The 14133-nt window shown below is 44.2% G+C and overlaps 1 protein-coding gene across 5 annotated transcripts in view; it reads right to left on the bottom strand.

The window, feature by feature from the left end:
• The window catches only part of LOC145357062 (BTB/POZ domain-containing protein KCTD20-like), a 92645-nt gene that overhangs the window by 36736 nt on the left and 41776 nt on the right, over positions 1-14133 (bottom strand). Inside the window, exon 1 of one of the 5 annotated variants that reach the window (XM_080210138.1) lies at positions 4485-4635. The exons of 3 other annotated variants lie outside the window; for them this stretch is intronic. Coding sequence is in view for 1 of the 2 variants with exons in the window: in XM_080210137.1 (XP_080066263.1) it covers positions 4489-4499 (11 nt within the window). In the remaining variant the exon portion in view is untranslated. Of the gene's footprint in view, positions 1-4484; positions 4636-14133 lie in introns of those variants that run through there. One more of the 5 variants, XM_080210137.1, reaches the window with a different exon arrangement.

Here is a 14133-nt window from a genome sequence, read left to right as displayed (position 1 = left end):
AGTGTCTGATGTGAAACAATGATGTGATTCAGTCATTCCACGAACTGACCTGCTGACTGTAACAGATCAATCACTACAAAACAGACCCACTTCAATCAGCCCATTCACAGGCTGTGCATGACCTGCTGGGGGGCAGATGACTGATAACAGATCAATGTCTCTCGGTTAACTATTTTGTAGAATGTAATCCCTGCGAGAATGTTAACTGTATTAAACTACACAGAGTTGCATTATGTTACGTGTTTGCCATGGCAACAGGTGAACATAAAATCCTTACAGTGCAGAAGGAGGCCATTCGACCAGGTCCTATCCCTGTAACCCCACATATTTACTCTGATAATCCCCTTGACACTAAGGGGCAATTTATCATGGCCATTTAACCTAACCTGCACATCTTTGGACTGTGGGAGGAAACCGGAGCACCCAGAGGAAACCCACACAGACACGGGGAGTATGTGCAAACTTTGCACAGGCAGTGACCCAAGACCGGAAGTGAACCCGGGTCCCTGGCACTGTGAGGCAGCTGTGCTAACCACTGTGCCACCATGCCAACCAACTTGCCCTAGGTTATACTCTTGTTTGTGCGAAGCAGCTCAAGCTGTTTGTATTTCAGCTCTTCTTCCTGAGCCCAGGAAAATCCCACCTGTCTTTACTCTGAGCTGCAACGCACAGACACAACTTACCTCAAACTATGGGACTGAAAGCTGTCTCTTTCTCTCTCTCTCACTATGCTGTGAAACAGAAACTAAATCCTACAGACTATCTGGTCGGCTATTTCATTGCTTTGGGATCCTACTGTGCGCAGGTCGCTGCAGTGTGTCAGATGCTTGGCAGCAAGCACCTTCTCAAAAATACAAACTCCAGCCTGAGAAAGACATAGGCAGCAGCCATATCCGCAAGCTCTTCCCCCAGTAACTACACATCCAGTGGCACAGTCGTTAGCACTGCTACCTCAAAGTGCCAGGGGCCTGGGTTCCATTCTAGTCTTGGGTCACTGGAGTTTCCACGTTCTCCCCATGTCTGCATGGGTTTCCTCTGGGCGCTCTGGTTTCCTCCCACAGTCTGGAAGACGTGCTGGTTAAGTGCAATGGCCATGCTAAATTCTCCCTCAGTGTACCTGAACAGGCACCGGAGTATGGCGACTAGGGGAATTTCACAGTAACTTCACTGCAGTGATATTGTAAGGCTACTTGTGACACTTACAAAATTAACAACTTAACCATCACCTTCTCAGGGGTAACTATAAACGTCATACCTTTAGCAGTGAAGTCCATGTCTCCAGAATGAATCATTTTTTAAAATTGCCTGATACATTTCCTACATGACAATAGAACCTCCCTGGAGCAGTGAGAGGAGTAACCCTCTTTTCATGGGTGTGAGGTTGGAGAAGAGGAATGACAGGGGTTAATGCCTCCCTCAATGTGTGCCAGCAGCAGACTCAGGGGCAGGGACACTCAACGTCAAATCAAAATCAATCAAATATAATCAAAAAGTAGAGTGCTGGAAATCTGAAATAAAAACAGAAAATGCTGGAAATACTCAGTGGGTCTGGCAGCGTCTGTGGAGATTGTCAGATAGTTAACGATTCAGCTCTGTGATAGGGTGGGAGATAGGCGAGATTGAATGACAGATCTCACTTCACTCTTTCCCACCCACCCCGTGCTCTAAACCTGCTACATCTCTAACGTTTCCCAATTCTGAAGTCAGCTCACTGATCTGAAACTCTGTTTCTCTCTCTGTAGACGTTATCAGATATGCCGCATGTTTCTGGATCAAATGTAACACTGCTGTGAAACTGGGCTAATCGCCGCCACAAACAGATTAAATACAGCTGCTTTGGTGGGACCTTGCTGAGCATTTATCAGCCACCTACATATGTGGTTTTGCATCAAAAGACTGGCCAGCATTTTGAGGATCTCCTGAGACCTCAGCAAATACTTTCTTCTTTATTCAGTCCCACATCAGCTGTGAGTTGGGCAAAACCCTTTTCCAAATGACAGCGTCTATAGGCAGCCACAAGAGCCGGACACTCCGATTGGGTGGAGGTACATGGATTCCCATTGCTGACTCACTTTGAAACACTGGCATTTAGGAACAACAGGGCCCTCCCTAACAACAGATTGGGTATGGGGAGTGTGGGCAACATTCAGTGGAACCAAATGTAAACACAGAAACCCTACAGTGCAGAAGAGGCCATCTGGCCCATCGAGTTTGCATTAACTTTCTAACAGAGTACCTTACTCAGGCCCTTTCCCCTGTCCTATCCCTGTAACTCCACACATTTATCATGGCTAATTCATGTAACCTGCACATCTTTGGACTGTGGGGGAAACCCTTGCAGACATGGGGAGAATGTGCAGACTCCACACAGCTTTCATATTAACTGGGGTGGAAGTTGTGGAAGGCATTCTGGGACTATGTAGCTGACCCCTTCATCACACTGCACTGGGCTGTGAAAGGTTACAACGGGTAACTCAGCATTTGGGTGTAAGACCTGGTTAATTTCTGAAGCAGCTCCTCCTTTCAAGGAATCGTCACTGAGCTAGATGGTAAAAAAGGCCCTCACTTCTGGAAATATGTCTGGCACTTCACCATTTCACCCAGCACAGTGTTGATCCTAACTCATGTACAGTTCCATGAGGATGAGCAAACTCTCTGGGCATCTCACCCAAATGGTCAGATTTCATGTCTCAGCCTGGACAGTAAGTGCTGGCAGGCTGTTCCACTTTGGAGGCATCACAGCTAATACTCATCCCAATGCTTACTTATGTGTGCTTTCCAATAATGATCAGGAGCAGGAAAACAAACTACTAACCTCTCCCTCAAACCCAGAGATTACTGGCATCAGGAACAGGAGGGCAAGTTTATTTACCAATCTCTGTCACCCAGTGTCACTGGACGGTGATCAGGAGAAGGAACCGGGGTAGGTAAAGTACTCAGGTGCAATCATCCTTCCCTCCGATGATGTGATGCTATCCTCAGCAGTGAGGTGCAGGTTTGGGAAGTTAGGAGTCACTGAGAGATAGCCACACAGTTTAAATGTAAAATACTTCTCTCGCTCCTTCTCTGCTGACATCCCCAAGTTGGACAGTGTGAAGAGATCAGTGCAATAACATTAGCCATTGAGTGGTTGGGCATTTGGTCAGCTATCCATAGAATTCCCACAGTGTAGAAGGAAGCCATTTGGTCCATCAAGTCTGCACTGACTCTCTCAAAAGCATCTTAACTAGGCCCACTCCCTGTGCTCTATCCCTGTAACACTACACATTTTGTGGAGATGCCAGCATTGGACTGGGGTAAACACAGTAAGAAGTCTGACAACACCAGGTTTAAGTCCAACCAATTTATTTGATACTATATCTTTTATATATTATGTAGTTGTAATGGCAAACTTATGAGTTTACTATCAAATAAATCGGTTGGACTGAAACCTGGTGATGTCAGACTTCTTACTACACAACACATTTAGCATGGCCAATCAACCTAAGCTGCACATCGTTGGACACTAAGGCACAATTTAGCATGGCCAATCCACCTAACCTGCACATCTTCGGACACTAAGGGGCAACTTATCATGGCCAATCCACCTAACCTGTAAATCTTTGGTATGTGGGAGGAAATCGGAGCACCTGGAGGAAACCCATGCAGACACGGGGAGACTGTGCAAACTCCACATAGTGACCCAAGACTGGAATTGAACCCGGGTCCCTGGCACCGTAAGGCAGCAGTGTTAGCCACTGTGCCACCCTCACTATCTGGTCAGCATTCTTAATGATCACGCTGTGATGTTGGGTGAGGGGGGTGGTACTGGGTGGGTGGTATGAAAGCACCCATAGGTATTACAGTCACCAGTAAATAACAAGAGGAGCCACCTCAACATAAATCCTGTTTCACATCCCTCATTTCAAAACAGCAAGAATAAAATTGAGCCAAGACACTCCAGGAGAGAGAGCTGTAAATAATAGGTTCAACATGGAGCTGTAAGACACAAACAGTGGAAATGTTACTGTGAAGGATTACTCCCAAACTTTACTTTGAAGGGGTAGTATTTGTGTAGGAGGCCGCCAGTTTTATCGATGATCTTGGGCTGCCTCTTTCAAACTGTAGGTGCTGCATTTGGATGTTATGCAGATTGTCCAGCTCAGAAACAGGCTACACAGACCAGCTGCTCGCTACCCTCCTCCCACCGCAGCTGTCTAGATCCCTATTCCTTTCTCCCTCAGGTAACCAGAGTGTGTTGTCCACTCCGCACATGTTCAGCATGTGTGGTCAAATGATTTGGATAATAACTCAAGCCGACAGTCCTTTCTCTCGGCTCCTGTCTCAATATGTTATTCCTTGTTCACAGACATGCTTGCATTCACCAACCGCCACTGAGACAGTGAATCTCCTTAGTTAGGGCACATGTCAAAACACAGCATTTCACCTGCACCTCCTCAGAGAGCCACCTCCCACTCACCCTGCAGCCCAGAAAGAACACTCACTTACTGTCTTTTCATAGCCTCTTGCTGAGTTGAGACATCATCAGTTCTGAAATTCACGTTTCATTGAGGAACCAAAACCATAAAAGCGCTGAGACATGAATGATCTCCAGTATTTGAATTCTGCTCAATTAGCCTATTCCCTGCCCATGCTGTGGGATTTCTGACAGGGGCGGGTGCTTTGCAATGTCAAAATAAAAGTCCCTTATTCGACAATAGGACTGCAATGCACACATACAGACTGTCTCAAAGAGCTACAGCTCCCAACACAATTAACATACACACACACACACACACATATGCTCACACACTGACACATACTCAGACACACATATACAAACACTGAAACACACTCACACACACACACTGACACATGCTCAGAGATACACACACTGACACGCCCAGAGATACATACACTGACACATGCTCATAGATACACTGACACACGCTCAGAGACTCACTGACACATGCTCAGAGACACGGACACTGATGCACACTCAGAGACATGCACATTGACACACACTGAGACACACACACACACACACACACACACCTAGAGACATGCACACTGACACACACTGAAGCGCGCACACTCACATACTGACAAACACACTGACACACTCAGAGACACACGCTCAAAATCACACACATTGACACACGCTCAGAGACACACACTCAGAGAGACAGACAAATACACACTCAGAGACACGTGCACACACACACTTATACATGCACACACTCAGAGACACGCACAAATACACTGACACACATACACACAAAATCTGGAATAAAAACAGAAAATGTGAGAAATTCTCAGCAAATCAGACAGCAGCTGTACAATGAAAAACAAAGGTAATACTTCCATTGTGACTATTCATCCGAATTAAGGGAAGTTCAAAATACAACAGGTTGTGAGCAAATGATTTTTGATTTTCATTTTATTTAGTATTGTCACATGTATTAACATAGTGAAAAGAATTGTTCCTTGTGCTATACAAAGCATACTGTTCATAGAGAAGGAAACAAGAGAGTGCAGAATGTAGGGTTACAGTCATAGTTAGGGTGTAGAGAAAGATCAACTTAATGCAATGTAGGTCCATTCAAAAGTCTGATGGCAGCAGGGAAGAAGCTGTAAGAGAATGTCCAGGGTGCGTGGGGTCCTTAATTATGCTGGCTGCTTTGCTGGAGCAGTGGGAAATGTAGACAGAGTCAATGGATGGGAGGCTGATTTGCGTGATGGATTGGGCTACATTCACAACCTTTTGTAGTTCATCTTGGGCAGAGCAGGAGCCATACCAAGCTGTGATAAGAATGTAAGCAGGAGTAGGCCATCTAGCCCTTCGAGCCTACCCCACCATTCAATAAGATCATGGCTGATCTGAAGTGGATCAATTCCACTTTCCCATTTTCTCCCCATAACCCTTAATTCCCTTGACTATCAAAAACCTATCTACCCGTGACTTAAATATATTTAGCGAGGTAGCCTCCACCACTCCAATGGGCAGAGAATTCAGAGATTCACCACCCTTTGAGTGAAGAAGTTCCTCCTCAACTCCGATCTAAACTGCCCCCCCCCGCCCTTTATCTTGAGGCTGTGCCCTCTAGTTCTGCTATCCTTTCTGAGCGGGAAGAATCTCTCTACCTCTACCCTATCCAACACTTCCATTATCTTATACGTCTCTATAAGATCCCCCCTCATCCTTCGAAACTCCAACGAGTACAGACCCAGTCTATTTAGCCTCTCTTCATAGTCCAACCCCTCGTCTCCAATATCAGCCTAGTGAACCTCCTCTGCACTCCCTCCAAGGCCAATATATCCTTGCGCAAGTGTGGCGACCAAAACTGCACACAGTACTCCAGCCATGGCCTCACCACTACCCTGTACAGTTGCAGCAAGACCTCCCTACTTTTATATTCTATCCCCCTCGCTATAAAGGCCAACATTCCATTCAACTTCTTGATCACCTGCTGCACCGTAGCATGCTGCAGCTTTTCGCCCTTTAAATAGTAATCCCTCCTACTATTATTTCTGCCAAAGTGGATAACCTCACACTTGCTAACATTATACTCCATCTGCCAGGTCCTCGCCCACTCGCTTAGCCTATCTGGATCCCTCTGCAGACTTTCCACACCCTCCACGCAATTTGCTTTTCCACTCATCTTCGTGTCATCAGCAAATTTCGTCACCCTACACTCAGCCCCCTCCTCCAGATCATCTATATAAATGGTAAATAGCTGAGGCCCCAGCACCGATCCCTGTGACACTCCACTAGTCACCAACCGCCAATCAGAATAGCACCCATTGATACCAACTCTCTGCTTCCTATTAGACAACCAATCCTTTATCCATGCTAATACTTTACCCCCAACTCTGTGCACCCTAACCTTCTGTAGCAACCTTTTATGAGGCACCTTATCAAACGCCTTTTGAAAATCTAAAAACACCACATCCACTGGTTCCCCTCTGTCTACCGCACTAGTAAAAAGTCTGACAACACTAGGTTTTAGTCCAGCCGATTTATTTGATAGTAAACTCACTAGCTTTCGAGGGGTTTCCCTCTTCTTCAGGTGAATGGAGAGTTCTGGCCTCAGACAGAGCATATAAAGCACAGACAGTTTACAGATTACTGATTAGAATGCAAATCTTTACACCTAACCTGCTTCGCATTCTAATCAGTAATCTGTAAACTGTCTGTGCTTTATATGCTCTGTCTGAGGCCAGAACTCTCCATTCACCTGAAGAAGCGGGAAACCTCTCAAAAGCTAGTGAGTTTACTATCAAGTAAATCGGTTGGACTAAAACCTGGTGTTGTCGGACTTTTTACTGTGTTTACCCCAGTCCAACGCCGGCATAGCCACATCATACCGCACTAGTCACGTCCTCATGGAAATCCAATAAATTCGTCAAACACGACTTCCCCTTAATGAATCCGTGCTGCGTCTGCTCTATCAAACCATTCTTTTCTAGGTGCCTCGCTATTTCTTCTTTGATGACGATTCAAGCATTTTTCCAACTCGGACGTTAAACTAACCGGCCTATAATTCCCTGCCTTTTGTCTGCTACCTTTTTTAAACAGTGGCATAACATTAGCCGTCTTCCAATCTTCCGGCACTTCCCCAGAATCCAGCGAATTTTGATAAATAATTACTAAGGCATCCACTATCACCTCTGCCATTTCTTTCAGAACCCTGGGATGCATTCCATCCGGTCCTGGGGACTCGTCCACCTTCAGTCCCATTAGTCTATCAAGCACTATATCTCTAGTGACAGTAATTGCATTCAGGCCCTCAACTCCTACCATCCTTCTATTTTTAATACCCGGCAAACTATTCGTGTTCTCCTCCATGAAGACCGAGGCAAAAAACTTATTTAAAGCCTCAGCCATTTCCTCATCTCCCACCGTTAAATCCCCCCTCTCATCCTCTAACGGTCCAACATTCACTCTAGCCAGCCTCCTCTTCCTTATACATTTGTAAAAACTTTTATTGTCCTTTTTTATATTTAGTGCTAGTTTAGCTTCATAGTCTATCTTTCCTTTTTTAAATCACCTTCTTAGTCATTTTTTGTTGATTTTTAAATTTTTCCCAATCTTCTAATCGCCCACTATTTTTAGCCACTCTGAACGCATCAGCTTTTAATTTAATACTCTCCTTTATTTCCTTCGATAACCACGGCTGGTTATCCCTTCTCCTACATTCCTTCTTTACCATCGGAATATATTTCTGCTGAGTACCAAAAAAGATCTCCTTAAAAATCCTCCACTGTTCCTCAGCCGTCCTACCAACCAATCTGCGCCCCCAATCTACATTTGCGAATTCCTCTCTCATCCTATCGTATTCCCCTCTGTTCAAACAGAGGACACAGGATCGGGACCCTACTTTCTCATTCTCCACTTGCATCCAACCAGAAAGAATGCTATCCAAGGTGCATCTATAAACGTTGGTGAGAGTCATAGTTGACATGCCAAATTCACTTAGTCATCTGAGAGAGTGGGCTTTCTTAACTATAGTGTCAGCATGGGAGGAACCAGGACAGGTTGTTGGTGATCTGGACACCTAAAAACTTGAAGCTCTCAACCCTTTCTACTTTGTCCCCGTATGTGCGGTGGAAGATGAATAGGGAAGGTGTGTAATCGGGTGGAGGGCAGGAGAAATTAAATGGGTAAAGTATAGAACAAAAGACTTGTCCAGTCAAAGTGTGAATTGCTAGAAAGCAACTGTCTGAATGCAAAGTAAGGGAATATAGAAGCGTGAAAAACTGCCCCAGATAAACATCAAAGATAATGGAACAGACGGTTTGCTTTAAAGTGGAGTCTGAAAGGTTGTAGTGTATCATGTTGAAAGACCAGTGCTTTGTGTTTGCGTTGAATTTTACTGGAACAATGCAGCAGGCCGAGAACAAAATAGTCAGAGTATGAGCAAGGGAGAGAATCGATATGGCGAGTGTCAAGAAGCTCATGGACATGCTTGTGGACTAAATGGAGGGGTTCCACAATGCAGTCACCCAGAATTGCTCTAAGATAAAGGCAAAATATTGCAGATGCTGGAATCTGAAACAAAAACAGAAAATGCTGGAAAATCTCAGCAGGTCCGACAGCTTCTGTGGGGAGGGAACAGAGGCAACGCTTCGACTGCATCTGCAGTATTTTGCCTTTATTTTAGTCTTTACTGCCACTTCTCTTTCAGAAATGCCTACCCTGAAAAAGTACAGCTCTTTTCTCCATTTGTCCCTTTTACCTGTGCATCATCACTGCTTTCCATTTCCCTCTTAGAGTTTGACAAGGTGTGTACCAAATCTCGCTTTCACAGCCATTTTTCCTTCCTCAGTGACAGTCTCTGTCTCTGATTCAGTCCACATAGATTCCAAATGAAGTTCCACCCCTCATCTTTCGTATCCACCCAGCATTAGAGGTATCTCCGGAACATACAACGCTTCTCGCTCAAACTACTGTTCTTACCGCATCCCGAGATCCACATTCAGTGCCGTGCGCGGCCATTTGCACACCCTTGATATCTCTCTCCAGCAACACTGACTCGCTCTTTCTCAGAGCTGTTCTGGCCCCCAGTTTCACTTCATTCTTCATTTCATCTAACGCATTAACAAGAAATTTTTGTCTTCCTTTCAGGTGTTAAGGGTCGTAAGCTCCAACAACTCATTAATACTAACACCCATCCGGGACCCTCCTCCCTGTCCCATACCTCAGTTCCTATCCCTCCTAACCCCAGCCCTTGCTGCTTATTCACTATACCCTCTGATCTTCCCCTCTCTGAGGCTGAGTGTGCTGTACTCAGCAAAGGACTTGGCATCGCACTCTTACATCCTCACCTTAATGAATTTTGGGCTTGACATGATGCTGAACTCTTCTTCCGCCACCTTCGTCTCCGTGCTCACTTCTTTGGGCAGGGGCTCTCCCCCCATTCAGCAGATCCTTTCACCCGCCCCCAGTATTCTCCAAGCTCTGATGAAGGGTCACCCAGACTCGAACCATTGGCTCTGTTCTCTCTCCACTGATGCTGTCAGACCTGCTGAGATTTTCCAGCATTTTTGCTTTTGATCCAGAATTGCGACAGGCTCTCCCATGTCGAGGAAACCACAGTGTAAACAGCAGATAGGGTATACTAAACTGAAAGCAGTACAAGCAAATGTGTTCCATTTACGAGTGATTGTGGTCTTGGATAGTGAAAGGGAGAGGTAAAAGAGCAAGATATTGCATCTCCTGTGCTTTCATGAAGAGGTGCAGGAGGAAAGGGATGGGTCTTGGGAATGATTGAGCAGCAGACCATGGTGTTGTGGAGGGAATGATCCCTTTGGAATGCCGATTCAGATGAAATGTCACATTAAATTTTTGCCTCTCCGCAGATGTTGCCTGACCTCCAGAGTTTTTCCAGCAGTTTTTGGAGATGACTGAAACTGCCTGAAGACGCAAAGTATTCAAGGTGCACAGGAGGCCATTCAGCGTATCCTGCCTCTGCCGGCTGTTTGTTAGAGATATCCAATTAAAGCATCTGAATAAGGAAGAGATGGGCTATTGTTTTAGCGACAGCTTTCATCAAGATTTAGTTCAAAGTCTTTGTTTCAATGTGCGTGACTCACTTCAGCACCTCAATCCCAGTAATCCACTCCCTGCCTCGAGGCAGCAGTGTACTCAGGGCAATGAGACACTGAGTGAGTTCTGGCCTTGTCAATGCAGAAAGAAGTCAAGTTTTTGACAGCTTCTAGAATCATAAAATCCCTACAGTACAGAAGTCACTTGGCCCATCAAGTCTGTACTAACCAAAATCCCACCGGGCCCATTTTTCGTAACCCTCGTTTAACCTGCCAATCCCCCGACACTAGGGTTAATTTAGCAAGGCCAATCAACCTAACCCGCATATCTTTGAACTGTGGAAGGAAAATGGAGCACCTGGAGGAAACCTATGCAGACATGGGGAGAACATGCAAACGTCACACAGACAGTGATCCGAAACCGGAATCAGGTCCCTGTCACTGTGAGGCAGCACTGCTAACCACTGTGCTGCCCTACTGTTAAAAGGTTTCAAATCACAAACTAACAATGTGTCAGGTGTTGAAGAGATCGATATTGAAATTGCTAAAGTTCGCATTGTTTCCAATGGTTAAAATCTCCCTATCCCTTGCAGGAATAAAACAGTCTGCGTTAAATGCACAAAGTCACAACAGTCCAAAGTATGAGGAAATGCATCGAAGAGACTGTGAACGATTTGGGGTTGCGTTTTGAGTACTGACATTGGGAAACTTGACACTGTTCCAAAATATAGCTTTTCTGCATTGTAAATTCAGTCCTCTCCCCCCAGGAAGTGATTAAATACTGTCTATATTCATAGCTCAAATCATGACAATTGCACACTTTCGGCCTAACTCCTTATTTTCATACATCTCAGGTAGATATTCAGAGTTCTTCCTAAATTGTTACAACTCTCCTGAGGTTGCTGCTTTCCCCAGGTGCACCAACTGCAGCTTTCCTTCCCATGTATAACCCTAACCTTTAGTATCATGTGCTTACAAAACACGCAAGTAAACAAGTTCACCCCAATTAGCAAAAAAGAAATTGCCAAAGCCTGCAAATTAGAAATCAAAGCAGGGAAATGGCAGAACTATATAGCAGGTCTGTCAGCATGTCTGAAAAGGACAGATTAAATATCAGTGTAGAATCAGTTGGTTGGAGCATTCTCATATCTTAAATTAGAAGGTTCCATTCCCCAGCACATAATAAAAACTGACATCTCAGTGCAGTACTGAGGGAGTACTGCACAATGTGGCAGAGGGGAGGTTAATTCCTTCTCTACCTCTTCAGAGGGATGTCAGTGACCCCATGACACTGTGCAAGAGAGGTACAGTGAACTCTTCCACTATCCTCACCTCTATTTATCCCTCAACCAACATCACCAAAACACAGGCCTCTGTGCTGTGTTTATCTACAAACAACTGGGAGCACATTTCCAGAGCAACTCATCAGCTGTAAAGTGTTTTAGGATTACCCTGAGGTGAAAGGCTCTGCATTCATGTACACTTGTTCATTGAGTCTTTAACAATTAAGTGCTTTGATGAACAGAATCACAAAATTGTTAAGAGCGCAGAAGGAAGCCATTTGGCCCATCATGTCTGCATCGGCCCTCTGAATGAGCAACTCATCTAATGTCATTTCGCCCCCCCCACTTCTGCCCATATCCCTGCACATTCTTCCTTCTTAGATAACAGTCTAATTCCCTTCGGAATGCTTCAATTAAAACTTCCTTCACCACACTCACATTCCAAACCCTTATCACTTGCTGCATATGAAAATAATTTCCTCACATCACTTTTACTTCTTGTTGAACAATCTCAACAGAAAAGGAATCTGTTCTCATTCCTTGAGACGCTGGCAGAGAAGATGTACTGCCAGTAGTTTATTTTTAAACTTTAATTTCATTCTGAGCTACTCTGTTGAGTTGCTCTGACCCAATTCCTAAAGGAATACTGTTTTTAAATACTTCCTGAGACAACATCTCCCCAAGCTTTTCAAATCGTTGCTCCAACTTGACTGCCCCAGAATCCACAAAGTATGATTCTCTCTCTTCCTCAGATTACTAAACTTTGTTTATAAGCTTCAGGTGCTAAATCCTAGGCTTTAAGCGCAACAGTCTTAACAGCACATAACCTGCAGATTGTTGACCAGAGACAGCTAAATAAATTTCAATGTTTTTCCAAACAAAACACTTCAATAAAATTATCAAAATTCCGTCAGGCCACTGTAACTCTGTAGCAATTTTCTCAAATGAGACAAAACACATTTCAATGTCTTTCTTTCTAAATTTGGGCTCTAGGTGAATATTCCTCACCAAATAATTCTGACTCCTCGCCAAACCTGTCTATTCCTCCCTGTTTGCGTTATCAAAGCTACTCTCTGTCCCGTTCAGGCTTCCCGGCTCCTTTCTCCCTTACTAATTCAAAGATTTCCCATTCTCTTCCTCGCTGAAACTATGGTCCACGTTTTTGCATTTTTCCTTTTTTTCCTCAAACTCAACTTTGTACTTTTGTCCCTCAATTTGGGTTGCTTCATTTGCAACTGAATCCGAGCCAACTCAATAAGTGTTTTATCTGGATAACCTTCCACTTCCTCAAGGTTCTCATTGAGTCAATATCTCAACTATTTCTAATTTCTCAGCATCGACTTTTAAATCTATTTTAAATTAACCTTTGTTAAGTGTTGCAAGGTTCTTTCAAATTGCTTCAGCAAATGACATAGTCATTCTTAACTTTTCAATAAATACAGCAAAAGTTACTGTGAAAGCTTATATGTATAAACACTGGCCAAACCAGAGTTTATTCACCTCAGTCTGTGGATTCAAAATCTTACAGAGCCCCCAATTTTGTTACCCTGTAGAGCCTAGTAAATTTGAACTTTCAGTAAATAACTGAAAGAATGACACATTAAGATTTCATTTATTGTAATAAATGGGAAAAGAATACTATTGTTGTACGCAACCTATACTTTAAACCACAGAGCAAAACTGCCCTCCTTAATCTTAGCTCAACTAAGAAAACTCACTTCACAAGTATATTTTTATGTAGTGAATTCAATTTTCCCCAGAATCAATCAAAATGATTTTTGCCTTCCAGTAGTTTATTCCTGTTCTTTTCCTTTTTCAGCCTGGAATTTGCAATCTTAAATTGTCTTCAAAATGGAAGTTTTATTTTCCCAGAGACTTTCTCTCTGGCCCAAGCTAGGTGACTCTTCCAGCCTAGTTTTAACGCCCCACCAATTTGTTTTTTCAATCTGAGCATGAGCTTCCGCCCTTATTCCTGTGTGGTAAACCACAGAGACTTTTTGGCCTCTAGCTGCTCCCTCTCTTCCGGATCCGGGCAGACTCAAAACATTGTCTCTGATATTCAGTGATACGCTAAGAAAGACTAGTCTTTACAATGGTACCCTCTCGATCCTTCCCTACGACAATGTGAATCACATGGGCCTTGTATCTAGGTAGACACGCTCATTAGCTATCCTTGAGAGCCCACCTCTTTCATCTTGTAACTAAATGGGCAGTTTAAATCACAACTGTTTACTGCTTGACATTTCTGGGACTTTGGACTTTCCACTTGTTAACACACTGGATGCTGCAAGTATAAATACCTCACACCTTCTTCCCAGAAAAA

Source organism: Carcharhinus amblyrhynchos, chromosome 22, assembly GCF_965287045.1.
Source record: "Carcharhinus amblyrhynchos chromosome 22, sCarAmb.v2.hapA, whole genome shotgun sequence".
Lineage (NCBI taxonomy): Eukaryota > Metazoa > Chordata > Chondrichthyes > Carcharhiniformes > Carcharhinidae > Carcharhinus > Carcharhinus amblyrhynchos.
The sequence above is the reverse complement of the archived record's forward strand: the minus strand, read 5'-3'. Positions and strand labels throughout refer to the sequence as shown.